The sequence below is a fragment of the Doryrhamphus excisus genome, linkage group LG8, assembly GCF_037039965.1.
Source record: "Doryrhamphus excisus strain RoL-2023G ecotype Guam linkage group LG8, RoL_Dexc_Guam_v1.1, whole genome shotgun sequence".
Classification (NCBI taxonomy): domain Eukaryota; kingdom Metazoa; phylum Chordata; class Actinopteri; order Syngnathiformes; family Syngnathidae; genus Doryrhamphus; species Doryrhamphus excisus.
This window is the reverse complement of record NC_136364.1, coordinates 20,896,486-20,924,439: the sequence shown is the minus strand read 5'-3', so window position 1 is coordinate 20,924,439 and position 27,954 is coordinate 20,896,486. Positions and strand designations below refer to the sequence as shown.

The following is a 27,954-nucleotide window of genomic DNA, read 5'->3' as shown; positions in this document are numbered from 1 at the left end:
AAACTCCCTGTTCTAGGCCGCCTTGACAACCGAACCACCCACCCTTCCCCTCCCCGTCAGCTAAACGGTCGGCAACCTCAAACAAGCACACACCTTTAATTTAGTTCTCTTTTAAAATATCGGCAATTTATTTTATTTAATTAAATCGCGGTTTGTGTCGACGCTATCATGGCGGCGAGTGCGAAACGAAAGCAAGAAGAGAAACACCTGAAGATGCTGAGGGAAATGACGAGTTTGCCTGCCAACAGAAAGTGCTTTGACTGCGACCAGCGCGGTCCGACCTATGCCAACATGACGGTGGGCTCCTTCGTGTGTACCTCCTGCTCCGGCATTCTGTGAGTCACTCAGCCGCATGACCTTTAGAATGGACATGGCGCTCACAAACGCTGCACCAAATGTTGGACTTAACTCTGTTACATATGGCACACACTAGCGGTTAGCTTACTAGCATTGGGCTAACGATGGCTGCTCAAGAACGTTAGGTGTCAGTGAGAGTTTTAGCATGTTCGCAGTCTCATTCATTGACACATTTGTTGGCATTTGGGCTGACAGTCGCCCTTTTTGACTTTGTCTTTTCATGGCAGCCGGTGACAGAAGTCGGGTCGACAAACACGGCAGCTATACTACCAGTTGCTTGTCGCTTTTGGCACCAACCTCCCGTCTGAGCTAACCAAAGCACTGGGGTGGGCGATACTACGAATTTTGCCATCGATCCGATACCAAGTAAATACAATGTATTACAAGTTGCACCTATACCGATACTTTATACTTGGGATTTTTTTTAGATAATTGAATTATTGGGAATTTCTTGATGAAAACTACAACAAACACGACAAAGATTTTTGCCCAAAAATGTATCAACACAATTATTTTCGAACATTTAATACAACGAATGTCTACAAAATAATTCCCTATTCTTACATACAATTATTTAAGCAATTAAACAATTGTTTACTAGTTTACTAGTGAATGTATGGACTATTTAAGCTCTCGTTTATTCGGTTTGTACTGGGCCTATTTTGGTGCTGCCTTTCATTTGCTGACCTATATTCCATTTGACCACTGGGGGCGCTGTTTAGAAGAGCACATGGGTTTGTGTGACAGAAGGCCACACATGGTTTTCAAAACAGACTACAAAGGGGTCCTCCTTTGTCTACCGAATCATGTGGTAACATTGAGTATTTTCTGTTCTTTTAGACGTGTGTACTCACTGTAGTAGTTGTGTTATCTACTTTTATTAATCCACTTTAGAATGTTCTCTTCTTAGCAGTTTATTCTACACCGTTGCTTCATCATCAGCTCAACTCGTTCGTACTTTCCTCCTTGCAGAATACTATGAAAAACATAAAGAAAGGCAGTACTTCAGTCACGGTTTGTGTATTTGTCCAAGGCACATTAAATAAAATTAAATAATAAATTACATAAATAATTAATTACATTAAATAAAATTAAATAAAGCAAGTATGTTTGCTGCCATTGTTTTTATTTACATTCAGGATGGAGACACTGAGTTTAACTATGCACCATGTGTACACTTCAAAAGTCCGCAATTAAAGTTGAGTCCATTTGATGACTTAGTGGTCTCTGGCGACAGGCTCAGAGTGATTAAATAACTATTACATACATCAGTTTCAAAGTGTAATACTTTCTTTACACTCGAAAAAAGCCGAAAGAAAATTAAACAAACACAGGAAGTGAACAAAACGTAAATGACATGTCACTTCTCGGTTTGGCGTAGTACTGTTCTACACCAAAATTGGACAATATGATTCAACTACCCTTTCAAAATAGAGCTTTTAGAGAATGGCATCATTTTTGATACCATCTTGTGCCCACTCTCAGAAGACTATGTAGGTGGAATTAAATGTGAGTGTGCAATTTTTTGCAATAAATAGTTTACATTCCAGTCAGTTCATGTCGATTTTTGAATACATATATTTTTAAAATAGGTGTGATATTTACTGTATGTTATCGGTTCACAAAAGGAAACTAATTGGGACTGAAAATTATTGAAGAAAATAAATTGGCCAATTACCAGATAAACCAATCATGTCCATATATCCTTCCTGTTCTCCTCATTCACATGGTCAATAGTTTGCACATGTCCTTCCGCTTTTTCATTTGATAATTGTGTGCAGTCTGCATGCTGCAGTCATTTTTTCAGTTACATTTTATTCATGCAATTACATATTACATTATATTTTTAACAATAATAATGTCACAATACTATAATACCTGATCAATGAGTGTGCCTCAGAGTTTATACAAACATTGTAAACAATTCAGTTACTGTAGCACATGAGATGGTGACATATTGATATTAATATTGTGGAATATAATGGAGATGTAGTCATTTTTGTAAGCCAGTCTTTCACCAGTAAATATTTCTGATGGTATTAGTTTAAAAAAAAAAAAAAAAATTTTTTTTAGTATTTTTAATATACATACATAACATTTAGTTTTGAGTGAAGAGTGCACATTGCTAAAGCTCTCATTGCTTGCTGTATAGGCCCCGGAGGTGGAATGGTTTTCTGTGTTGCCACATAACCGGCATGTGATGTGCTTGTGCAACAGGAAGCAGTGGAAAGGTTTTGTTTTCTCATCGAGCACACTGTCATAGCAAAAAATGTTCCATGCCATGCTATGCATGCTCGAACTTGATCTTCAGCCCGCTGTGTTACCATCTTGCCACAAGAAACTGCAGAAGCAGAGCTACTTTGGCAAGAATTTGCAAGTCCAGTCAAAATAGCATTTTCTAGTTCAGTCCGTTTTGTTTTGCTCTAAATGTGCTACTCTTTTGCCGACACGTTATTTCTAGAGCATTGTTTCCATGATAAAGGATTATTACAGGGGTACATCTACCTTCCTTGTCGCATCTTACCCCCCCACAATAGTTGTGGTTGTTTCGCGGGTCGAGACGGAATCCGCTATGTAAACACATTCCTTTTGAAGGTGGAGACTTTCCCTGCAGGAACTCCACTCAAGACGTTGCTTTCTGGAAGTTTGCCGATCTGCAGGAAGTTACCCCACTAGGTCTACATCAGGGGTCTCAAACTCAATTTACCTGGGGGCCACTGGAGCTAGGGTCTGGGCGAGGCTGGGCCGCATCAGGTTTTCCAAAAAAAAAAAGAAAAACGCATTTATTAAAACCAGAAAAATATACAAACTTTTTTCAGTGCTTTGGTTCCGATTTTCTACAATAAAAGCTCCTCAAATATCTTAGTTTTTATTTTTCTGCACAAAATAAGATGAAAAATAAATAAACAAATCAAAAATAAAGAAAATCAATCAATCAGTAATTAATAATAATAATAATAATAATAATAATAATAATAATAAAACAACAAATAATAAAAACTTAAGAAACCACATATAGTTGGTGGGTAGAAAAATTATTTTTTTCAGATTAAAATGAACAAAGCATTATTAGAGCCCTGTAGACATGACAAAACACGACTATAGTCACATTTATACTCTTTTTATTTACAACATATTGCGCAACTGCAGGGCCTTGAGACACATGCTAACTCGCAAACTAGAGAGCTAGCGACCTAAACGGTAGCCTTCAAGTTATTTCCTTTAAACTTAAATAGCCAAAAACTTACCACTTCCACACGGATAGAGAGGATAACTATTAACAGTTATTTAACCTTTAACATGAACATTAATCAAACGTAATAATTTTTTCTGGGTACATGATACCATACAGCATCCATATCAAACTTGGGCGGGGCCGCACTAACATTAAACTTTCATATCAAGGCGGGGGCCTCAAAAATCAGAGGATATTTAAAAAAAAAAAAAGACTAATGGAATACTAAAGTAGTTTTCAATTAATTCGACGATCGAGTTGTCATTGATTAATTGTTGCGGCTCTAAATGTCAGCACCCCGGATGACCTTCCAAATGTTGCTCGTAATCAAACTGATTTGGACCAGTCTGTGTCTGAGTGAGATAATGAACTCAAAATGATCACACATCATTGTGTTGGCAATCCCTTAATTTGAATGATAGAACCTGTGAAAGATGACTGAACAGAATGTCATTTATATTATTTTGTTTTTAAATCTGTGAAAATCAAATTCTGTGTTCAAGAAACTTGCCAAACTTTACATAAATGAATCATTTCATGTACAGTATCATGAAAGTGTAGTGTGCAATAAGCTTTTTTTGTTGGGGGAAATCGAACAACAACGTGAAAGATGGTGCGCAACTTCTCCTTTGTGATTCTGCCAGTGTTTTCCTCACCCTGCAGCAGTGACAGTATGTAAATGAGCTGTATTCCCTGGTCTGTTGTGCAGTAGTGACGAAGTCATCATTATTTTATTGTGCAATATGTGGTTGTGCTCCTGTTACACTGCAGTGTTTTGCTCAAATCTATGGACGGTAATGTGCTATGATTAGAGATGAAATTGCATGATATTCATTTATTTAGATATTGGTGTTCCTTTTGGAGTTTATGTTAATACAAGTTGCTTATTAAGGTTAACTTTCAACAAGTGACAGAGCAAGAAATACAAATTCGTCAGCAATAGATGTGTATTTTTGTTGATTTGCTGAACGCGGCTTGAAACTGAAGCAGGCCAGCGTTTCCACCGGGGTTTACATTTTCGGAGTGGCGGGCGGTGGGTGTCCTGGGCGCCGGACTCTAACAACATGTGCACACATGCATTTGCAGTGCAGCCGAGTCATACAATGGCTGTCGTAATTGCTCCTCGCCAAGTGTTGCAACTGTTTTGTTTTCAAAGAGAAATTGCAAGAAAGTCAATGCATTGCAAATGTGCCGCAATATAGAAAATAAAATGACCTTCTCGGGGGCAGGGGTTGCTGGGTGAAACACTGAATTTTACTTGGTATCGGATCGGAAAGGAAATCAGTGGTTTCGCACCACCCAAACCAGTATGTCTCTTTATGGTGCAAGTTTCTTAGCCTCTTACTGAGTTATGGGATCTAGCAAGATGTCAGGCCTTCACCTAAAACTGATTCCAGTGTTTTTTTGTTTTTTTTTCCCCTCCTTTCACAGACGAGGACTAAATCCACCCAACAGAGTCAAGTCCATCTCTATGACAACATTCACACAACAGGAAATAGAGTTTCTTCAAAAGCACGGCAACGAGGTAGGTACCTGACGCTTGCGATTACGAGTGTGCCTGAACACCCCACAGCACAGAGGGCATAGTCACAGCAGAAAGAAGGACAAAGACTGTGTGAGTGATATGATCAAATAAGATTTCATTTATATTGGTGTCCCAATATACATGTTTACTGTATTATCATGAACTTTTATTTTCTTATTTATTATTTTATTATTTTCTAAAATCAAGATCTAGAAATCTTGTCAGGTTTTAACCTTGCAAGATCTCATGACACCAGATCCTGTGATCCCAGATCCCAGTAATGGGCATTCCTTAGCCCCAATAACATGCTGCACAGTAAACACATAACCCCAAGTATTTGTACATTTCTTTAGCCATTGCATGTAATGTGCTAATGATAAAGCTTGGTGATGGACCATTTTCAATTCATAAATAACCAAGTTGCCGCACTGTGGATTAGTGGTTAGCATGTTGGCGACACCGTCTCCGCTTCGGCATCAGACCTCCTTCTCTCCCGTACACCGCCGACTGCCGATCTCCAACATGCCTCAACCATCCTCTTGCAGTTAATCATTTACTTTGCCCGGCTTCACCCCGAGGTAACTGTTACTGGACAGGCAGACTAAAGTGCATCGTTATTCAGTATAAATTTCTAGTAAACGGATTCAACGTGGCATCGCCACCTGGGAGGTCGTCTATTTAAAGCTGCAGCAAAATAGACTCAAGGTTGGAGCAGAGTCATCGGTCCTCCAGAGCTGTTATAAATACTACAGCCTTCAAGTGGCCTTCTGTCTGCCCATAGAGACACTCGACATAGATTAAAAAAAACAAAAAAAAAACATGCAGGCTGGTGCCTATGATGTTTTATACAATGAAGAATGTCTTAAAACCCCTTATAGATAGATACTAGATAGATAGATAGATAGATAGACTTCCTTTATTGTCATTGCACATTAACACAGCAGTGAAATTGCCAACGAAATGTTGTTGCCTGATCTTGCCTTATCTGAATAAGAAGTTCAATTTGCTTAAAAATGTTTTTCTCTGCATCTAATTTTGGTAGCAAAGTAAAGGAGAGACTTATTGTAAAGTACATTGAAATTGCAGTTTTCTGTGGTTCAGAAAACAGTCCTTAGTGGTTTCAAAGTGCCTTGTTTTGTCTCCAAGGGTATCTTACGTTTAAAAAAAAAATTGTGCTGCGTCATCAACAGTGCCAAAATTATTATTTTTTTGCCCCCTGTAGTCTCAACAGAACATCATGCGGACAAAATTCTAATTGAAGCTAAAAAAATTTTTTTCCCAAAATGATCTTATCACCCCTGTTGCAGCTTAAGTGTGATTTAGCGTAAGAAAAAATATGCTTGTATTGTTGAAACAGCTGTTAGCTGTCGTACTATACTATGCCAAATTAATTTTACAATAAAGCACCTATTTTAAGGTTGAACACGAGGGATGCTCCGAGCACGGTTTTATGCTGGAGATTCCCATCATCTATGATGAAATTGTCTGATTCAGATCACATTGATTAACTGTCATTTTTTCGATTTATTATGAGTGTTATTGGCCAGAGCTGCCATGTAAGTAATAAAAAAGGTTTTTGAGGGTCAAGATGGGATCAGTAGTCAAACAGCAATTAATGTAGCGTGAATAGGTGCAGCCTCTGGAAGAACTAGAACACTTTCTATGCTGGTTATTGTGTGTCGCTGCTCTATAGGAGTCCATAACTCAATACAAAGGGCCCAAAATGGAGCATGATAGCCCCTCTTTAAAATCAATGTTAAAATGTCATCTGGTTCTTGTGTATCTTGTCTCGTGAGTTGGGTTTCTCGTCACACCCCCAACAAGTGGACCGACCCACCCAGCCACTACTCTTTTTATTAGGCTCAAAATAACTAGATTTGTAGTTGCGTCCTGAAAAAAAAAAAAAGGTTTCCTGGAATCAATTGTTTTGCTTGTACTGCGTGTTTCAGGTATGCAGACAGATCTGGCTCGGCCTTTATGATGGGAAAACCACTTCAGTGCCGGATTTCAGAGAACCACAGAAAGTCAAAGAGTTTCTTCAAGACAAATATGAGAAGAAGAGATGGTAAACGACTTCTTAAAAATACAATTCCTGCACCATAAATGACATCATCATCTCTAATGTGACATATATCTCTCTATATATATATACTTTTTGTCAGGTTGTTTGCTGACATTTGTGGGTTTTTGCGTATGTTTTGCTTCCTAGGTATGTACCACCTGAGCAGGCAAAGGTCGTTGCATCCGTCCATGCTTCTATCTCTGGCTCGTCAAACAGTAGCAACAGCAGTACTCCCGAGGTTAGACCTCTAAAGTCCCTCCTGGGGGACTCGGCCCCTACCCTGCACCTTAACAAGAACACCCCACCTAATCAGGTGAGTGTGATAAAGTACATTAACATGTGTACAACTGATAGCCAACCCAAAGTATGACAATACTTTGAGAAGTTGATTCTTAGCGGTGTATATTGTCATATTTTGGTGTCCCCAACGTCTTGGTCAGTGAGCGTACACTGTACAGGAACGTGATGGCTTTCTGTTCATGCGTGCCGGTTTACAATTCCGTCTCCTGTATCCGCCAGTCTCCAGTGACCGGCCGTGGGCAAAGCCATCAGCAGCATGACAAGAAGTTTGACCTCCTGGGTGACCTCGGCGGAGACATCTTTGCCGCCCCGCCAAAAATGAGCACAGGCGCCGGCTCGAGTTTTGCAAACTTTGCACATTTCAACAGCCACACAAGTAAGTGAGAGATGGAATTGTAACTTAAATAGTTCATAAACCCATTTTCTATATCTTAATATTTGTTGGACCAAATATTGTTTTCTTAGTTACATTTTTGTTTCTCAACAAAAAGCAGAGAACTTCAGTTTGAATTTTTTTACATAAACAGATTTAATGTTCAATATTTAAAAAAAAAAAAAAAGCCATAATGATATTCATCTCGTATTTATCGCGTTCTAGCGCAATTGGCAAGGCACATTCACGTACATTTACGAAAGACGATAACGCCACAAACGCTTCAGTGTCGTTTTGTCCTTCAGCATTTTACTTATCTGACTTATCTGACCCGCTATACTGAGCATGGATTACGGAGCGCTTTTATCGAGCTTTGTTCTTGCGTTGCATTTTTTAGTTGTTTATCCATGGTCATTTTTGAGTTACCGGAAATATCTTTCTCTCTTGTACTTGTTGGAGGAGGCTATGCTGCAGACAACTCCCTCATTACTAATACAAGGACTTGTGGTCATTTTTAGTGTATTCATCCAGTTCTGGACCAAAATAAATGTGACTTTTTGTAAGCTTACTGAGATGATGCCACAGCAAATTTATGACATAATTAAAGTCGAGTCAGTTCAATGAAATTGCAGATTATTGTCGTAATTATTTTTTTATTAGTGTTTTTGTTACGACAAGGAAAAAAATGAATCTGCTGTGTATCTATGGCTAATACTTCAAATGCTTTTACTAGTGCCATCATCATCCAGAAAGTGTACAATCACTCCATATATATATATATATATATATATATATATATATATATGATAATTCATTCTCAGCTTGTAATGCTGCTCTACATCACGTGACATCCTATCCTCGACGATCTGTCGTATTTATCCCATAATCCTCTGCTGTGTCCGTTTTCATGTTAGCCTCATCCATGTTCCTCATCGTGTTAAATACCATCTTCCTCTGCTTGTCGTTGTTGGTCTGCCTGTCTGATCATCATCCTACCACCGTCTCCAGTGGCGCAGAATAGCAACACAAATGCAGACTTTGCTCATTTTGATGCATTTGGGAGCATCCCCGGGTCGGTGTGTGGGTTCCCCCTCTCGGCACCCCGAGCCTCATTCCAAGCCTCAAACGCAGGTAGAGCAACTTCCCCCTCGTCCAAACACGTCGCTAATTCACACTCATTACACGTGTGTCTTTGTCATTTCATGATCGCAACAGTAAGGCATAGTAAATAAATACAATACGGTTTATTTTATTACAGCAAAAGATGCTGCATAAAGTGTGTATGTCATGCGGAGCTGGAAATCAAAGAATGTACGGGACCACTCTGATATTTTCATGTATTTATTATGTAGCTGTTTTAAAAATATATGTATGGATTTAAAGACCCCTATTTTAAAATTAATTAAAAATTAATTAACTAATCAAAAACATGCTGCGGGCAGCACTTTAGACACCCCTGTTTGTTTATAAAGCATCTTGATTTTCTTGCATTGGCTTGCAAAGTGACCAAATTGCTCAACCTTGTCATGCACAGCACAACAGCGCCCTCTGGTGGAGGTTTCGCAGTTCTTTCAGTCATGAGTCTGGATATGTAGAAGAAGGTGTCCATGCTGGTTTCCTACATTTGAGTTTTGTTGGGAATTGCTTTCTGTTTTCCCTCTTTGTTTCAGCACCCTTACACCCATCCATTTTTTTTTTTTTTACCACTTATGCCATTCCGCCATTTTTTTATATGCGTCAAACACAGAACGTCTTAAGCTGAGATTCGAACCCGGATCCACCTGGCTGCGAGGCGGACATACTAACCACATGCACCGTTTTTGATTTCTGACATTGCTCCATTATTCATGTTTTTCCTCCCCTCCTCGTTTCTTTTTATCAACTGCTGCTTTTGGGGGCTGCCAGCATTGACTGTGCTCTCATCAAGCCGCAGTTTGTGTACGTTTGAAAGCGCTCTGCCTCTGCAGGCTGCATACAGTAAGTACACTTTGCTGTGTACATGATCTTGTCGCCTTTTTCCGTCTGTCTTTGTGTGGTTTAGAGTGAAGCTCTGTGTGTGCGTGCAAAGGCTTTAAAATGAAACATAGCAGGAGAGTAGATTTAAAGTTCAAGGTCACATACTGTCTTAGAAAAGGCGCTTTTTCCGCACGTCTGTTTAGTTGCGTGTAGAGAATATATTGTCGTCACCCGGCACCGACAATCTAGGCCCCCCGTTAATCTCTCTCTTCGGGGGGGGGCGAGCCAATGCCAGTTTTGCAAATTTTGACCGCTTCCCCCAAATCACGTAGTGCCGACTTGGGATCCGTCAATTGGTTCTCCCAGAGTAACTTCACAGTTCACGGTACCAGCGTCCCTGCCCGTAGATATGCAGCCCTCGCTGACCTGGATAAACGTGTGTAGCTCTGGCGAAACAGAGCAAGGTAAACCTCCACCGCCTAGCCTGGTTCATCTCAAACTAATAATAATAATAATAATAATAATAATAATGTCAAATTGATTGGTAAATAAGGAAGAAACCAACCGAATAAAACTTGAGAATCAGGTGGAGAGGAAAAAAAATTGATTCCCAACGTTTCATACGTCCGTAGTTGCTTTTAGGTTTTAGTTCCGTGTCTGTAGCTTATCCACATTGCAGCCACGGTTCAATTCCACTTGAGAATGACTGACCTCCACAAACCATCCTATATGTGGACATCAGCTCTGGCTCCGTTAGTGACTTTATTTTATTTAAGTTGATATTTATTGATGTAAAAAGAATACTTTTCAAATGATTGATTATTTATTCCCCACTTTTAACCCTCTTCTTGTGTTAGTGTCGGCACCGACCCGTTTTACATTTTAATGCATAAAAAGAATCACATAACATTTATTTATTGCATCAAGGCTTTTTGACTTTGTCAGGAAACTCTATTTCAACAAAATAAAACCAACAAAAATTATTTTTACTACATTTTAAAATGGTCTGGCTGAAATTATGACCACTATATTAATATGTAATAATATGACTATAAAGCAATATTTTGAGCCACAACCGAAATCATAAGTGTACAATTAGCCAACACAATGACAACCAGCTCCTCTTCTCATCATGGAAGCTTCAGGGGATTCTCATTTTGACCGATTTTCCAGTATACCAGCAGAAAAACAAGGTCCAGTTTACATGTGAGGTGAATTCACTCATTTGACTGATGGCTGATTTCACTTTTACTAATTTGGATCATGGAAAGAATGGCAAGAAGTACAGTGAACCAAGATCTGGACCTGTTCTGCTTTTTCATTTCACTTTATACTAAAGTTCTGTTGATGAAAACAATCACTTTTTTTTTTTTTTACCTTTTCTTGACATTAATATACAGTGAAGAAAATAAGTATTTGAACACCCTGCTATTTTGCTATTTCTCCCACTTAGAAATCATGGAGGGGTCTGAAATTTTCATCGTAGGTGCATGTCCACTGTGAGAGAGATAAACTAAAAAGAAAAATCCAGAAATCACAATGCATGATTTTTTAACAATTTATTTGTGTGATACAGCTGCAAATAAGTATTTGAACACCTGTGTATCATCTAGAATTCTGACCCTGAAAGACCTGTTAGTCTGCCCATTAGAAGTCCACCTGCACTCCATGTATCATCCTGAATCAGATGCACCTGTTTGAGGTCGTTAGCTGCATAAAGACACCTGTCCACCCCATACAATCAGTAAGACTTTAACTTGTAACATGGCGAAGACCAAAGAGCTGTCCAAAGACACCAGAGACAAAATTGTACACCTCCACAAGGCTGGAAAGGGCTACGGAGCAATTACCAAGCAGCTTGGTGAAAAAAGGTCCACTGTTGGAGCTATCATTAGAAAATGGAAGAAGCTAAACATGACGGTCAATCTCAATCGGAGTGGAGCCCCATGCAAGATATCACCTCGTGGGGTCTCAATGATTCTAAGAAAGGTGAGGAATCAGCCCAGAACTACACGACAGGACTTGGTCAATGACCTGAAAAGAGCTGGGACCACCGTTTCCAAGGTTACTGTAGGTAATACACTAAGACGTCATGATGTGAAATCATGCATGGCACGAAAGGTTCCCCTGCTTAAACCAGCACATGTCAAGGCCCGTCTTAAGTTTGCATATGACCATTTGGATGATACAGAGGAGTCATGGGAGAAAGTTTTATGGTCAGATGAGACCAAAATAGAACTTTTTGGTCATAATTCCAATAAGCGTGTTTGGAGGAAGAAGAATGAAGAGTACAATCCGAAGAACACCATCCCTACTGTGAAGCATGGGGGTGGTAGCATCATGCTTTGGGGGTGTTTTTCTGCACATGGGACAGGACGAGTGCACTGCATTAAAGAGAGGATGACTCGGGCCGTGTATTGTGAGATTTTGGGGAACAACCTCCTTCCCTCTGTCAGAGCATTGAAGATGGGTCGTGGCTGGGTCTTCCAACACGACAACGACCCGAAGCACACAGCCAGGAAAACCAAGGAGTGGCTCCGTAAGAAGCATATCAAGGTTCTAGCATGGCCCAGCCAGTCTCCAGACCTGAACCCAATCGAAAATCTTTGGAGGGAGCTCAAACTCCGTGTTTCTCAGCGACAGCCCAGAAACCTGACTGATCTAGAGAAGATCTGTGTGGAGGAGTGGGCCAAGATCCCTCCTGCAGTGTGTGCAAACCTGGTGAAAAACTACAGGAAACGTTTGACCTCTGTAATAGCAAACAAAGGCTACTGTACCAAATATTAACATTCATTTTCTCAGGTGTTCAAATACTTATTAGCAGCTGTATCACACAAATAAATTGTTAAAAAATCATGCATTGTGATTTCTGGATTTTTCTTTTTAGTTTATCTCTCTCACAGTGGACATGCACCTACGATGAAAATTTCAGACCCCTCCATGATTTCTAAGTGGGAGAAATAGCAAAATAGCAGGGTGTTTAAATACTTATTTTCTTCACTGTATATGAGTCAAAATTCTTTAGTGATTAATACTAAAATGAGAAAATAAATACAACTAATTGATTTAAGAGATATGTTCTATAGCTCTCATTAATAGCCAGGTAACAAAAGAACCTTCAATTTATTAATATGATTCTTTTGAGGTTCATTTGACCATTTTTGGAAACTGAAATGGAGGGGTATAGTGACAAAAATGCCCACACCAAAAATATTAAAACCAATATTTTCATGGATGAGGAAGCCTAAGAAGGTAACCAAGACCTGAGAAATTTGATGGTAACTTATTGTTTTTAGTGTATTTTATAAGTGATTTAATACATGGGTCAAAACCGACCCGTTAACATAAGAGATGATACCAGAAATCTAACACAAGAGGAAGGTTAATCGGTTAATTATGACAGGTATTTCCAGACCTTTCTTCTTGATCTTCACAACGGAAAGAAAATCCTTGATTGGTTGACGAGTTCTAATAATTAATCTCTGCTGTTTTGTGTTTCTTTTACAGGAGACGCTGCAATTCCTGGCGGGATGAGCTCGACTGCCGGGATGCCTCCGAATATACGAGCACCCGCACCCGGAGGAGGGGACCGCTACGCCGCATTAGCTGAGCTCGATACAGTTTTTGGCCCTTCTGCCCCCTCTGGTGTTTACAATAACAGCAGCAGCGGCAGTGCACAAGGGTGATGAGACACCGCGGTAACATAGCTAGCATGGTTGCTGTTCCTGACTATTCTTACTTGGCGTTTGGTCTCACTGCAGGGCTGCATTTAGCTCCGAGACTGGAGTACCCCCATCCCATGCACAGCAGGTCCTACCTGGTATGGCTCAAGGTTTTGGAGGTGAGAGAGAGCTTACGCAGAACCTGTTTGAGATCCTGTTTGAAGGATTCAGATACAGTATATTAAGATCAAGGTAGATATAGTCAGTACCATTATTTGACAAGGTATGCACCTTATTTTGGTTCAAAAGATGAACAATTACAGCTCAAATGATATCCAAGGACGCAATGGTCGCCTTTTAATATAAAAAAAAAACATTTTATATGGGGTATAAGGGTGAAGGAAAATAAATTTCTGGGGATCACAATAGATGAAAATATGAGCTGTAAACCTCATATTACAAATATACAACATAAAGTGGCCAGAAATATTTCAGTATTGAACAAAGCAAAATTTGTTCTCAATCAGAAATCACTCCACACTCTTTATTGCTCTCTGGTTCTACCATATCTTACTTATTGTGTGGAAATATGGGCTAATAACTATAAAAGCAATCTTCACTCGCTTAAATGTACTGCAAAAAAGGTCAGTAAGGATAATTCAGAGAACATACTAACGCCTTCTTTCTAAAATCACAAATACTTCAACTTGCTGATATAGTTCATCTTCAAACAGCTAAAATAATGCATAAGGCTAAAAATAACCAATTACCTAAAAATGTCATCCAATACTTCTCTACAAGAGAGGAGAAATATGATCACAGGGAAGAACTACATTTGAAACACTTCTATGCTAGGACTACGTTATGCTAGCCATAGCATTTCAGTATGTGGAATCAAACTATGGAATGGATTGAGTAAGGGAATCAAACGATGCACAACGATGAGCCAATTCAAGAAACAATACAAGCAGTTGATGTTTGCTAAATACAAGGATGAAGAGTCTTGAACCAGTCATGATGTGCTATATATATCACTATATTGACACTTACTATGGTACCCATTATGGCATTGGATGCTCATATCACCTTGTACTTCGGTACGTGACAAAAAAATAAATGTATAAATAAATAAATTAAATTTTTTTTTAACTATATTAAGAAAGCAGGAAGTGAACAAATTACAAAATAAAAAAATTCTAAAAAAAACCTTAAACTGTATTATGGAAAGCAGGAAGTGAACAAATGTAACAGTTACTGATTGTAAAAGTACCAGATGGAGGGGTAGGATTTAATAAGCTTTGCTTCTTCCTACTCCTTTTGGACATGTGGAACTGTGAACTGATTATGTGATGCACTCAATTGTAATCTGATGCATGTTCAAATGAAATAAAACCATTACCATTACCATTACTATAGTCTGTCCTATACCCGGGTAATAAAATGGCCTTGACTACTTTAACCCCAAGAATACATTGGACTGGGGGTAAACTATGGCCTGAAAAAGTTATGTTCTACATATTTTCAAGTGTCATGGTTGTTAATCATTCATGGCGACTCCCCCCCCCCCCCCCCCTTCCAACAGGCCCTTCAAGTAATCCTTTTGTAGCTGCTGGTGTCACCCCGGCAACAGCACCAGTGAACCCATTCCAGAACAACAGAGTGGCAAGTGTGGCCGCGGCAGGTTGGTCAAAGCGTGGGTGTGCAAGTGTGTCTGTACCGCATTCATCGTCCAACACCGTTTTATGTTTTCGCTGTTTTTTTTTTGTGTTTTTTTTTGTGGAGCTCGATTCCTTACAGGCGTTAAATGAAATCATCTACATCAATTTTTATGTTGCAGCCACATTTGGCACCGCCTCCATGAGCATGCCGGCCGGATTTGGCAACGCTGCACCCTACAACCTCCCCACCAGTTTTAGCGGAACCTTCCAGCAACCTTTTCCCGGCCAGATGCCCTTCGCACAAGCGCCGCCGTACCCCCAGCAACCCAACGGTGTGTGTGTGTGTGTGTCGCTGTGAATGGCACACTTTGTCATTAAACTCTGCAAATCCAACAACTGTGGGGTTTTACAGGTGGAGGATTTTCGGTCTTTGCCCCGGGCAAGCCAGTGGTGACGCCATTTGGGCAGGCGATGGCCGCACCGGCGATGTCCAGCAACCCTTTTCTGGTTTGTGAAATATATAAAATGAAATTAAATATATTCGATAATGTTGAAAATGACTTAAATTGTGCCCATGTCTCTTCCAGGGTGCCGGTCCAGGTGCGCAGTATCCAACGGGAGGTTCCTCGACAAATCCCTTCTTATAGCCAATCAGCTGCTCTCACACGTCTGCACCTATTTCACTGTTTAGTTTCACAGGTAGCTTTAAAACACAAAACGTTTGTACGGGAAGCTTTGGCGAAGATCGACCGCTACGGGACGTGACAAGTCGTGACACTGTGTATGCTAACGGCGCGTGCGGAAGGAGCGGTTGATCCCCTCCTCTCCGATTTAAACCCCGTGACCGCAACGGATCATCAAAAAAAAAAAAAGTTATCGCAAGCAGTGTAGTCGATCTCCATGCCGAAACTACGAATATTCCGTCTTTCAGGAAAGCCGCTTTTTTTTGTGCATATCAGTATTTGTATCGAACACAAGATTGTCGATTGGGTTACTTAACTGCCAGTTGCTGTATTTGTAAAGAACCAAACTGTTTATTTGTGCTGAATACTGTCAGTTAAAACCGGAGATGTTGATGCATGGAATTGTAAGCGAGGTTACGAATTAACGCTGCGTTACGTGCCGCCGCCGCCCTCGCCAGGCTCCGCCCTTTCACAATGTTCCTCTACATCCGTGTCGAGGTGGCTCGTGAACTGACAACCACTTTACATCGGATAAAAAGAGACAATTTTAAGTTAATTTGTATATATATAAAGTATATATATATATTCAAATGGATTTTAAGAATTGACCAAACCAGTCATTTATATTGATGTATGACTATATTGTATATTTGTGCTGTTTATATAAATATATAAAAAGGGTTAATTTTTTATGGTGCTGCAGTGAGTCATTACTTTTTTATTATCTTGACTTATAATGGATTTCTTACCATTATCATTATTATACAATTATTGTAAAATGTAAAAAGAAGAAATGGGGGGGAAAATTGAGTGCAAATAACCAATAAATTGAACGAGGTTTGATCAAAAGTTGAAGACCCCAACCTTTAAAAGCCAAAACTTTGGCACTAATGCAGATTTGATGTCATTTTCCGTCCGCGATTCAAACTGTCATGATCTCTCGATGGCAAAGGCAAAAAAAAAAAAAAAAAGTTCTTTGAATGCAGTCAGATTGTTGCGCTGCATAAGCAAGGCTTCTTGTTGGACGCAGTAAGACGGTCATTCATCCTTAGGCCAAATAGGTTGTTACTGGTCCCATCGTTATGGGGCATTGAAAGGTAGAACAAAGTCCTGATGGCTTCCAATGTTAAGGGCCTGACAAGGAGATCCCACCTGAGATGATTTGAGATTGGGCGGTTGTCTATATGCTGCTTGTTCTTTCCTAGTAAATACAAATTGGTATTTTATCACATTGTTTTGAACAGCATCAAAAAAAAATTTGGGGGCAAAAAAACCAACTTTTGATCAGATGGTGAACATTCATTCATTTTGTACCGTTTATCCTCACGATGGTCATGGAGGGTGCTGGAGCCTATCCCAGCTGTCTTCGGGCGAGATGCGGGGTACACCCTGGACTGGTGGCCAGCCAATCACAGGGCACATATAGACAAACAACCATTCACACTCACATTCATACCTATGGACAATTTGGAGTCGCTAATTAACCTAGCATGTTTTCGGAATGTGGGAGGAAACCCACACATGCACGGGGAGAACATGCAAACTCCACACAGAGATGGCAGAGGGTGGAATTGAACCCGGGTCTCCTAGCTGTGAGGTCTGCACGCTAACCACACGACCACCGTATTTCAATGTAATGGTTGTTTGCTTAATTTAATGTTTAGTCTCATATTCTTTTTGCATTGTGGAGCTCAACTTAGAACCTACTTAACAAATCAATTAAAATTTCAATCAGGAGCGTATTTAATTTTTAACAGATTTTAGTTTGGGTTCACTGAGGGTAGGGTCCGGATTCAATTCAGTTTCATTATTATCCAGGGGTTTCAATTCTTTGTTGCCGCTTCGTGTTGTCCACCACAGGGCATGCAGAGCAAAAGCGATAGCAATGGCTGTGAAGTAGCTGGAATATATGATGAACTGCCAAAGCAAAAGCAAACACGTTCAGCAACGTTGTGAAATCTTCAACGCGCAGCGTGTGCTGACTCACCTGGACAACGATGTCTAGTCCCAGTCCTTCACTGTCAACCACAATAGACGTCATGATGTTCTGTAGAGTCAATGCAGCAAAAGTATTGGCGCCGAAAACTAGCGCGTATCTCTCCGTCGATAGGTCTGCAGCAATCTGGTACCTTGGAAATTATGTTAGTTTTTTTTCCTCATCCAGCATGAAATTCTTAACTGTCATACGTACTTGAATTAACCTAGCATGTTTTTGGAATGTGGGAGGAAACCGGAGTACCCGGAAAAACTCCACACAGAGATGGCCGAGTGTGGAATTGAACCCTGGTCTCCTAGCTATGAGGTCTGCGTGCTAACCACTCAACCGCCGTGCAGCCCCACAGAATGTGTATCAAACGATAAAACACTGCGAGAGGTTTTTTTAGGAAGTGTGTGAGTCATCAAAATAAGTGTGGCCCAATGACTTGCATTGTTAGCTAACTCATATTAACTCATTTTCTGTTGTTATGATGCACAGAAAAGGGAAGGAATTTGATTGTGAAAGATCCTCACTTCAAATCACACTTTTGACGTAAAATCCCGTTCTTACGTGGCTACGGTCATGGAGAGCGTTTCCATGCAGCAGCATACGACGTAACTGGCGTAGCAGATCCAGATGTTGTTGATGAAGGTCATGAGGAAGAGCGTCGCCCCCACGAGGCCGGTGCAAACGCTCAGAACCGGCTGGCCCCTCACCTCCCAGTTGATGTCGGCAAACCCGACGCCGTAGGCTACTGCGGCACCTTTTAGGAACACATGTATGATTATTATCGATTTCTCTTTACTAACGTCCTGCTCAAGACATCTTGTTAAATGCACACGACGCCATCTTGAATTTCTATACCTAAGGTTTTAACATGTGATGTTTCTTACCCAACAGGTGGGACACTGCCTCCACCCCACCGTTGTAAACGCTATTGTTCCGAGAAGGCGCCACATTCTCCCACAGCACCTGTCAATGGAGTCATGGTTTTGTATGGAGTTGAATATGGCGAATGAATGTAAAGTACTATGCAATCAAAGTACTATGCAATCATCGTTGACCACTGCTATTAGACTTTTGGACATAGGGGTCGGGTAGGCTATGTTAGGCTTTGTTTGTTTCATCGACTTTTTCCTTACGGAATCTTTTTTGGTCCGCATACTTGAGCCATTTTATATTTCGAATGCCATGATGAATACCTATGGGGCTCACTAGTGGGGATTCGAACCTGAGGCGTCTTGCCTTGCTTATTCTGGACAACGAACAAAAATCGACTGGTCGGAAAAGTGGGATTTTTTGCCATCTTTGAATCCCACTGGGACCCCTGCTGAATGTCTGCATGGTTTGGTCCACCTCCCAGACCGGAATAGTTTTCTCGAAAATTTCCGAATTCTCAAAAAACGAGAATTCGCTACAATCGCAGATCTGAAAAACAGCCAAAAATTGACATGTCAGAAAAGTGGGATTGTCTGCCATCTTTGAATCCCACTGGGACCCCTGCTGAATGTCTGCATGGTTTGGTCCACCTCCCAGACCAGAATAGTTTTCTCGAAAACTTTCAAATTCTCGAAAAACGAGAATTCGCTACAACCGCGGACTTAAAAAAACAGCCAAAAATCAACATGTCAGAAAAGTGGGATTGTCTGCCATCTTTGGGTCTGCATGGTTGCAGGGTTTGGTCCAACTCCCAAACCAGAAAAGTGTTTTTTCAGCACTCGGAAAAACAAGAATTTGCTACAACCACGGATCTGAAAAACAGCAGAAAAATCGACTCATCGGAAAAGTGGGATTTTTATGCCATCTATTGGGAATGTTAGTCCTTTTTTGGTGCTTTTAATCTTGGTCATTTTCACTTCCATGGTGATGGCTTTCCTTTTCTTTGGCGCAGACATAATGAAGTCCAAAACTAAACTAGCAATGTTATTCTTGCCTCGCGAGTCCTGAACAATGGCCAAAAATCGACCCTTTGGAAAAGTGGGATTTTTTTGCCATCTTTGAATCCCTCTGGGACCCCTGCTGAATGTCTGCATGGTTTGGTCCACCTCCCAAACCAGAAAAGTGTTGTTTCAGCACCAGGAAAAACAAGAATTCGCTTCAACCGCGGACCTGAAAAACGGCCAAAAATCCACTCATCGCTCCCTGTTTGTCCTCCCTTGGTGCTTTTAATCGTGTTCATTTTCAGTTCTATGGTGATGGCTTTCCTTTTCTTTGGCGCAGACATAATGAAGTCCAAAACTAAACTAGTCAGCAATGTTATTCTTGCCTCACTAGTCCTGGACAATGGCCAAAAATCAAACGTGTCAAAAGTGGGATTTTTTGCCATCTTTGGGACCCCTGCTGAATGTCTGCAGGGTTTGGTCCACCTCCCAAACCAGAAAAGTGTTGTTTCAGCACCTGGAAAAACGATGGAAAAACTTGAAAAATGGCCAAAAATCAACTCATCGGAAAAGTGGGAATGTTTGTCCTCCTTTGGTGCTTGTAATCGTGTTCATTTTCACTTCCATGGTGATGGCTTTCCTTTTCTTTGACGCAGACCTAATGAAGTCCAAACATTTTTTGAGGATAGGTGGAGGTGCATATTAATTGTAGCTAATACTAATAATTGATAGTAGCTTAATACTGCCATGCTTTTCTTTCAAAGCTTATTTTGCACTGAACAGGAAGTGACTGCATCTTTTATTACTGTGTCGCTAGACAGTAGTTCTTTTTTCATGTTTATCCATAACCAGGAAGTTGACAATACCACATGTCGACATATCCACAATGATGCATTTAGGTCTCAAATATAAAGTCGTGAAACGCCATCGTATGACAGTCTAGTCGAAACAAATGGTGGCCTCGGACTTTTGCACAGTACTCGGCTGTATTGCGAATCCTTCTAACGTGCTTTATTTGTGACTGACCTGAGAATAGCCGCCCATGTGGTTAAAGCCAACCGTTGCCAAGATCCACCACACCGACCAGTAGAGGAGCCGTCTGGATGAATAGCAGTCAAGAATGTCTCTCCACATTTGAAGAAGAACCCGTCCATCTTTTTTTGTTTGGTCCTCACACTTGGAGACGTTTTCCTCCTCTTCATTTCTTGCATCACTCTGCGGTTGTCTCACTGTCTCACTCTCAACTGTGTATATTTGCTGTGCTTGTATGTTGTGTTCCTGCGTTATTGATGCATCTCTTGATGTTCTCCTAGCAGCACGTCTGTGGCGAAAGAACATGCTCTGCCGCGGCGTCGGTAGAAGAAGGGAGGCCAGGAGCGCCACGGCGATGAGAGCAAGAGTGAGTACCAGGATATTGTCGTATGTAATGAGGTTGAAGCTGACCAGCAGCTGTCCGAGCGCCGAGCCCAGCATGTAACCAAGGTGCTTGGCGCTTCCGCAGTACGAAGTGGCCTTCCAGTACCACTTCTCATCTATGATGCTGGAATTAAAACACACTCAAATATAGTTTGGTCATGTGACAAAAACAAAGCAGTGTCACCTCGTTCTGACCTGTAAATGTAGGATGAGGTGGCTACACCGCAGGCCGCCGCCACACCTAAAACGAACCGGGAGGCCTGCATCGCCCCGACGCTTTCGGTCCAGAGCAGCATAGCCGTGTTGATGAAGAGGGCCACGCATTGTAAAACAACCACCGGCTTGTAACGCAGCCAGTCGGTCAACAAGAACACTGGCACCAGCACACACAGGTAGGAGTACGACCACACTGGGAAAATGTCATTGCTCACCTGTCCATAAAAGCATAAAAGATGGATTAATGCCCCATTCAATAAATGCTGAAATCATCACCTGATTGAATATTTCCTGTCATGCCCTCACAGGAAGTTTTTTGCTTCCTAATACCGATACTATTGAGAAATTTTTAATATGTACTTATTTATTTGTACTGTAAGGACTGACTTTCAAAAAAATATGCAGAAAATCCCCACTTTTTTTTGTCTTCCTCTTCTCTCATAGCGTTCCCAACGTAAGGTGGCAATGGATTCAAAGTATAGAAGTTACATCATGTATTTCTGTGATGCAATCAGGGACTGCCAAAAAAGTTCGAAATCTCAGTGCTTTGCTAAAAACATTATCAGAGAAGCACATAAACATGTAAAAATTGTGGACTTTTTCACTTTTTAAATATTATGCTGTGCATTTTAACTGTATTGTAATGTATTTATAAATTATTACCAATATCGGGAGAATTCAATGTATTTTCTGAAATTTGCACTATTTCTAAACCTTCAATGTTAAATGTTTCTCTCAATTAATGTCCAGTTCACAAGTTTATTACTTTTAAGTCATGCAATGTTAACGAACCATTACTTTCAAACATGACTGATTAGGCTTACTCACCATTCATTTCATGTTTTATGATTCAAATATCAACATAAATAATAAATAATATATCTACTGTATTTTCTGGACTATAAGTCGCTCCGGAGTATAATTCGCACAAGGCCAAAAATGCATAATTAGGTCGAAAAAAAAACATAAATAAGTCACACTGGAGTATAAGTCACATTTTTGGGGGGGTAATCGTTTGAAAGGCAAATTCTAAAATTAATAAAAGAATAGAGAACAGGCTGAATATGTATAAGATATGCTAACACAATGGTTATTCAGCTACACAAAAAATAAACATGAACAGAAAAGGTGTCAAGTGTTTATGTAACATAAACAGTTTTTTCATTTATAAGTCGCTCTGGAGTATAAGTCGCAGGAACAGCCAACCTATGAAAAAAAGTGTGACTTATAGTCCGGAAAATACGGTATATATAACTATATATATATATAAAATATATACTATCTATTAACATCTAACAAGATTTTGTACATCCTTTGCAACTTGTTTGTTTTTTTTCCAGCAAAAAGTTATTTTGCATTATGGGAGAAAGCTGCAAACACTCCATCTAGAGCCTGACAATGATTCCAATGAAACTCACCAACTACGCGGAGCAAGAGAAAGTCCTGTGTGTTATGGCTACATTTCCAAAAGTCAATTTAGGACATCAAGACACCAAATGTGGTTCCTTGCTTGTGTTAATAATACCTGTTCTGTTGTCAGATTCTTGTCTGGTCCAGTCAAGTACGGGACAGAAAAGGGATCCAGGGGTTTAACTGTGCTGAAGAACCTGTAAGCACATAACACACCAGTGGGAAACCTCCAGTCTGACCTCCACCTCCTCACTGTCTCCATCATCACTGTTTGAGTCTGTTTCAGGTATGCATGCGTGTGTGTGTGTGTGTACCACTACTTGATCGTGTTCCTGGGTATTCCTTCTTAAGGGAAAACACCCACACCTGTTTCCACCCTGAAGTTGCTGAACCAATAAAACAAGGCGGCCACAGAACAGCAGACACTTTTATAGCTTAGTTTTTAATCATCTTTTATGTACCTGTAGATTACAGCCTCTATAACTATAAAGTATATAAAAACAAATACTGTTGTCATTAAACCACTGGGACAGCCATAACCTGCTGCTGTGTACACTCTAAAAAAATAATATTCATTATAACCACTTCTTTAAATCCATTATTCTAAGATTAAAAACTCCACAAACATCAATCACAGTCACTCTTTTTATTGCACATAATGTCAGCTCCAGGAAGTGGCGTTACATTCATGTCTACTTAATAAGGAAGGAGGAGTTCAGAACATTCAGACAGGTTCACTCATCCCTAGATTTCAACCTAACAAGAAGCGAACAGAGAGGTTTGTTAAGTTAGCTTGTCAGGCTAGCTCTACTTTTTTTGTCTGCATTACACGCATTTAATATTAATTGTAAAACTATTTTAGTAAAAAATATATATATTCTGTAAACTACTTAAAAAACTAAATAGCTGTTATTTGCACCTGACACGCATTTTTCCCGGTGCATGCGTGGGTTTTCTCCAGGTACTCCGGTCTCCTCCCACATTCCAAAAACATGCTAGGTTAATTAGCGACTCCAAATTGTCCATAGGTATGAATGTGAGTGTGAATGGTTGTTTGTCTATATGTGACCTGTGATTGGCTGGCCACCAGTCCAGGGTGTACCCCGCCTCTCACCCGAAGACAGCTGGAATAGGCTCCAGCACCCCCTGCGACCCTTGTGAGAAAAAGCGGTAGAAAATGATTGAAAATGATGAATGCACCTGACACCGTTTAAATTTCTATCCCTAATTACAATCCTCTTCAATGACGACAGTATATCACCAAAATGAATGCTAATCTACTAACTAAAGTTTGTTGATTTTGCTCAGAAAGAATCAACATGGATCACCACCTTCACAGCAGGCTCGATGTCTGGAGAAGTATGCTTGGTACAAGCGGTGTAGGTCCCTCGAATCACAAAGAGCACAGAGATGGCGGCATAATAGCTCCCATAGATGATGAACTGCAGAGAAAAGAACAAGAATTATTTAGTGTACAGTACTCATGTTATGCAATACCACAGGACAGCCACTAAGTGTCGCTATATCCTAATAAGCAATACTGGATCATAAGCAGTGGCGGTTGTGGTTTGAATGATGCCCTCAGAGGATTGTGTTGAGAACCCAAACAAGTTGTACCAGTTTTATTATTACATGTAAATATATAGTATGTATTAAGTTATACATTGCCTCAAAAGCTTACTTAATAAATAAGCGAAAAACAACCATAGCTACCAAGTATCGCTAGCTTATTTGATCATATACATTCCATAATGTGCTGTACATAAAGTGATGCTATAGCGCCCTTACTTTATCTTTGTCCTGTTTCTCCACGTCTTCCTAAATTGTGCCCCTAATGGCTCTGAGTTTATCTTTTTCCGTGTTTTGTTGACATAAATTAACATCATTATTATCACCATCTTGTACCGTCACCAAGCTAGCAATCAAGGCTAAACCATCGACTCACAATTCCCTCCTTTTTAGTTCACATTTTCCAAGTGAAATAGCATGTTTGAGGCTCTTGGTTTGTAATATAATGAAGATGATATAATAATAAACAGTAAATGTTTTATTTTTGAGCAATTACTGTTTTAAGTTCCTTTTTTTACCTTATAACATTTAACCTGAAGGCTGAGGCCGCCCCCTTGCAAAAAAAAAGTACTTGGTTTCATCCACATCACGTGGTGGACATTTTATCACGCCTGTAGGGGGCGCCAGTCTTCCATGTGCTGACTCAATGAATATTAGTAAATGTATTATTTTTTCTTTCCCCCTAAGCGGCGCCCCCTGGAGAATGCCGCCATGGGTAATTGCCCATATGGCTCATAGCTAGAACCGCTACTGATAATGAGACAATTAAAATAACATCCATACATGTTTTGTATGTTACTGGCGGTCAACACATACCTGCGTCACAATGTCCAGTCTTAAAGTAGCTTCATCAACAAAAATAATCGTCATCATGGTCTGCAGAAACAGGGCCACAAATGTGTTGATGCCAAACGTCAGCGCATAGCATTCCATGGAGAGGTTAGCAGCAATCTGAAATCTGAACAGAACAAAGTGATGTCCTGTATGTTGGATTAAAGCACGCTTCAATGGAACTGCAGTGAAACTCACGTAGTGATGGTGATGAGAAGCATGTAGCATGATTTAAACAGGGCGTAGCCAGCATAGCAGGCCCAGATATTGCTGGTGAACGCAATCAGAAAGACAGCACCTGCCCCGATGGCTGAAAAAAAGCCCAGTGCCAGCTCTCCCCACACGGTCCAGCTCACCTTGACGTGACCGACTAAGAAGGCTGCTGCAGCGCCTGACCCATGAAATAAACAGATTCATTAACATCATTTGGAATTGGCTGACTTGGTGCTGCGGGGCTCATCCTTTGCAAATTAGCTGGAAATACACCCCTCGACATACGTAGACCCCCGGGGCCCTGACTGTTCCCACTCATGATGGCCTGTCAACACTCCAAATTTCGCCCATTTTAATTTTCAGAAGAAAAAAAAAAACGTGTTTTTTATGTAGTCAAAAGCTCTAAAGTGGGGGTTTCAAACCCAGTATCTGTCCGATTCCAGTCTTACCGACAAGAGAGCATGCGGCTTCTACCCCTCCATTGTAGACGGACGATGTAGCAGAAGGTTCAATATGGTTCCACATTAGTTGGATGTAGTTGAGGATTTGTGTATATCCAGCTGTGGCTAAAGCCCACCAAAGGGACCAGTAGATTAAATGTCTGCAAAAGAATCATAAATGGTTATTAATTTATACATTGCATTACAACGTAGGTTTAGATGGACGAAGAGGAGAAGAACATGCCTGGAAGAGTAGGACTCCCTGAAGCTTTGCCAAAGTAAATGACCCGCATTGACCACATTTTTTTTGCTGCACCAACAACCGCTGTCATCACGCTCCATCTTCTGTTTCTCAGAGCCAGCATCCTCCTCGTCCAACACCGTTTCATCAGGCCTGTCCGATCCTATGGATCTTGCTTGGTCTGACGTTTGATCCAAATGTTTTTCCTTTCTCTCTTTGAAGAACATGCTCCTCTGAGGTGTTGGCAACCATAAGGAGATGAGAAAAGCCATGCTTACAACACCCAGCGTGATGGTATTGATGTTGAAGTAGTCTAGCCCTGTTGATGACAAATCATATTTCGATTCTGCCTATACGCAAAATTCCGAATCATTCAAGGCTTCTTTAAAAATTCTATATGCAGTTGATCCTGAAAGACACCATTAAGGAAAGCTTCTGAAATGGTTCTAGAATTGTCAAATTTGAAGCCCCACCTGCCAGGGAGATGAGAACTTGGCCCATGCCGGCACCGAATGTGTACCCAAAAAGCATGGCGCTTCGGAGGTAACCGGTAGCTCTTTGGTAATTCTCCAAGGGAATCACGCTGTAAATGTAGGAAAAGTAGGCCACCTCAGATGCTGTCACCATAGCATAGTTAATCTGTAAAAGAATGGAACATGTTCAAGTTACACCTTGTTATGCTCTGGATTTGTGAACAGTTTATCACTGGGCAATTGTGAAGAATTGTGTAAACAAACATCTCCTATGCCAACAATACTAACTGCCAATTTCAATTATTGTAATATGCAGGGTAACATTTTACATGGATGGCATCTTCAACAATTATGGTTTGTTTTATATTTTTTAGAACACGTTTTGGTGGACCTCAAGGAAGACCATGGCAGGCACTCCCTGGGCAAAGCACAGCAGGACATAATTGATGACCAGAAAGAGCCCCTGCAGCACAATGATGGGCTTGTGCCTCAGAAGGTCAGTCAGCAGGAAGACCGGGAAAAGGAAGGCCAGGTAGGAGTATGTCCAGATCGGAAAAAGGTAGTTAGTCACCTAATTGAAAACAACAAGCACATATGAACAAACATTTTAGGTACAATGCTGCAAACAAATGTCAAATATATGATCAATTTAGCCACTTACCACTTCTTCAGAGATGTTCTTATGAGGGCCAATTAAGTATGGAGCAAGGAAAGGCTCTGCTATTCTGCAGTTAGCAAAGAATCCATACAATGACAGGACTGCAGTGGGGTAAGCCCAGTTAGAGGATTTAAGATTGGCCCAGCAGCCCATGTTTTCACCCTAGCAAAAATCTGTAGCAAAAAAAAAAAACACTTTAAATGCTTTTGTCTATTTCCAGGCGTCGTCCTGCCTCAAAAACACGATAGAGTTGTCATCAGTAGCCGGAATAAACTAATGAGTAAGATATGAACATGTTTATGGTCTTAGACTTTCACCTGTTTGGAAACAGAAAGATAGCTGACTGCTGACTTTAACAAAAGTTCTAGTACCATTTAAAACAAGAATCAAGTCCAAACGACAACTTTGACATGTATTACAATTATTCGTAGTATTCTGAATAATACCACTGACGTAATTTATATAATAAATAGCAGGAAACAATTTTTTTAATAATCTTACCTTCGATTGCGTGATTTGCTGACGTCACCCGAGAAGATGAGTTCGCTTCCGACTATACAAGTGCGGTACTTCCGGCACGTGCTCTTCCGTAATGTGTGTTACCTTGGCAACGCCGTGTCGTCAGAAGAAGTTCTTTCCATCTTATCGCACAATGAGACTCAAGAGGTTTCTTTAAGTTTCTTCTAGATATTATCCACCAGGTATTACATATGACAACAATGCACCTTGTGTGTACTTTGGTGGAAAATGTCCACATAATGGACGGACTTCTACGCTGGCAAACATCAAGTAATGCTAACTAATATTAGCATCCAAAC

At 40.5% G+C, this 27,954-nt stretch overlaps 3 protein-coding genes across 8 annotated transcripts in view; 1 reads left to right on the top strand and 2 right to left on the bottom strand.

The window, feature by feature from the left end:
- agfg1a (ArfGAP with FG repeats 1a) lies at positions 1 to 16,501 on the top strand. 4 transcript variants are annotated; one of them, XM_078793015.1, is made up of 13 exons: positions 1 to 335; positions 5,024 to 5,117; positions 7,067 to 7,182; positions 7,327 to 7,492; positions 7,699 to 7,855; positions 8,861 to 8,983; positions 9,758 to 9,829; positions 13,316 to 13,490; positions 13,570 to 13,649; positions 15,053 to 15,151; positions 15,308 to 15,460; positions 15,541 to 15,635; positions 15,716 to 16,501. In XM_078793015.1, the coding sequence occupies exons 1-13, from the start codon at positions 169 to 171 to the stop codon at positions 15,773 to 15,775; spliced, it is 1,557 nt and encodes a 518-aa protein (XP_078649141.1). In that variant the 5' UTR covers positions 1 to 168; the 3' UTR covers positions 15,776 to 16,501. The 4 variants fall into 4 exon arrangements, with proteins under 4 accessions (XP_078649141.1, XP_078649142.1, XP_057936017.2 ...); XM_078793016.1 differs by lacking the exon at positions 8,861 to 8,983 and having other exon boundaries at positions 2 to 335; XM_058080034.2 differs by lacking the exon at positions 9,758 to 9,829 and having other exon boundaries at positions 4 to 335.
- Positions 1 to 27,852, bottom strand: part of LOC131134585 (thiamine transporter 2-like) — a 97,514-nt gene extending 69,662 nt beyond the window's left edge. The window contains exons 1-10 of one of the 3 annotated variants that reach the window (XM_058080029.2): positions 27,638 to 27,828; positions 27,140 to 27,309; positions 26,870 to 27,049; positions 26,479 to 26,644; positions 26,009 to 26,324; positions 25,774 to 25,925; positions 25,310 to 25,502; positions 25,097 to 25,238; positions 24,043 to 24,153; positions 23,011 to 23,865 (exon numbers count right to left, since the gene is read on the bottom strand). In XM_058080029.2, coding sequence (XP_057936012.2) covers positions 23,770 to 23,865; positions 24,043 to 24,153; positions 25,097 to 25,238; positions 25,310 to 25,502; positions 25,774 to 25,925; positions 26,009 to 26,324; positions 26,479 to 26,644; positions 26,870 to 27,049; positions 27,140 to 27,289 — 1,506 coding nt within the window. In that variant the 5' untranslated portion in view covers positions 27,290 to 27,309; positions 27,638 to 27,828 and the 3' untranslated portion in view covers positions 23,011 to 23,769. Of the gene's footprint in view, positions 1 to 23,010; positions 23,866 to 23,902; positions 24,154 to 25,096; positions 25,239 to 25,309; positions 25,503 to 25,773; positions 25,926 to 26,008; positions 26,325 to 26,478; positions 26,645 to 26,869; positions 27,050 to 27,139; positions 27,310 to 27,637 lie in introns of those variants that run through there. The other 2 variants (XM_078793017.1, XM_058080033.2) reach the window with 2 other exon arrangements.
- Positions 17,555 to 22,986, bottom strand: slc19a3a (solute carrier family 19 member 3a). The gene is made up of 7 exons (XM_078793034.1): positions 22,827 to 22,986; positions 21,281 to 21,516; positions 20,696 to 21,209; positions 18,683 to 18,761; positions 18,360 to 18,552; positions 17,799 to 17,940; positions 17,555 to 17,728 (listed from the first exon to the last, which is right to left on the bottom strand). Exons 1-7 carry the CDS (start codon positions 22,974 to 22,976, stop codon positions 17,555 to 17,557), a joined length of 1,488 nt encoding a protein of 495 aa, XP_078649160.1. The 5' UTR covers positions 22,977 to 22,986.
- Positions 27,853 to 27,954: the final 102 nt, after the last annotated feature.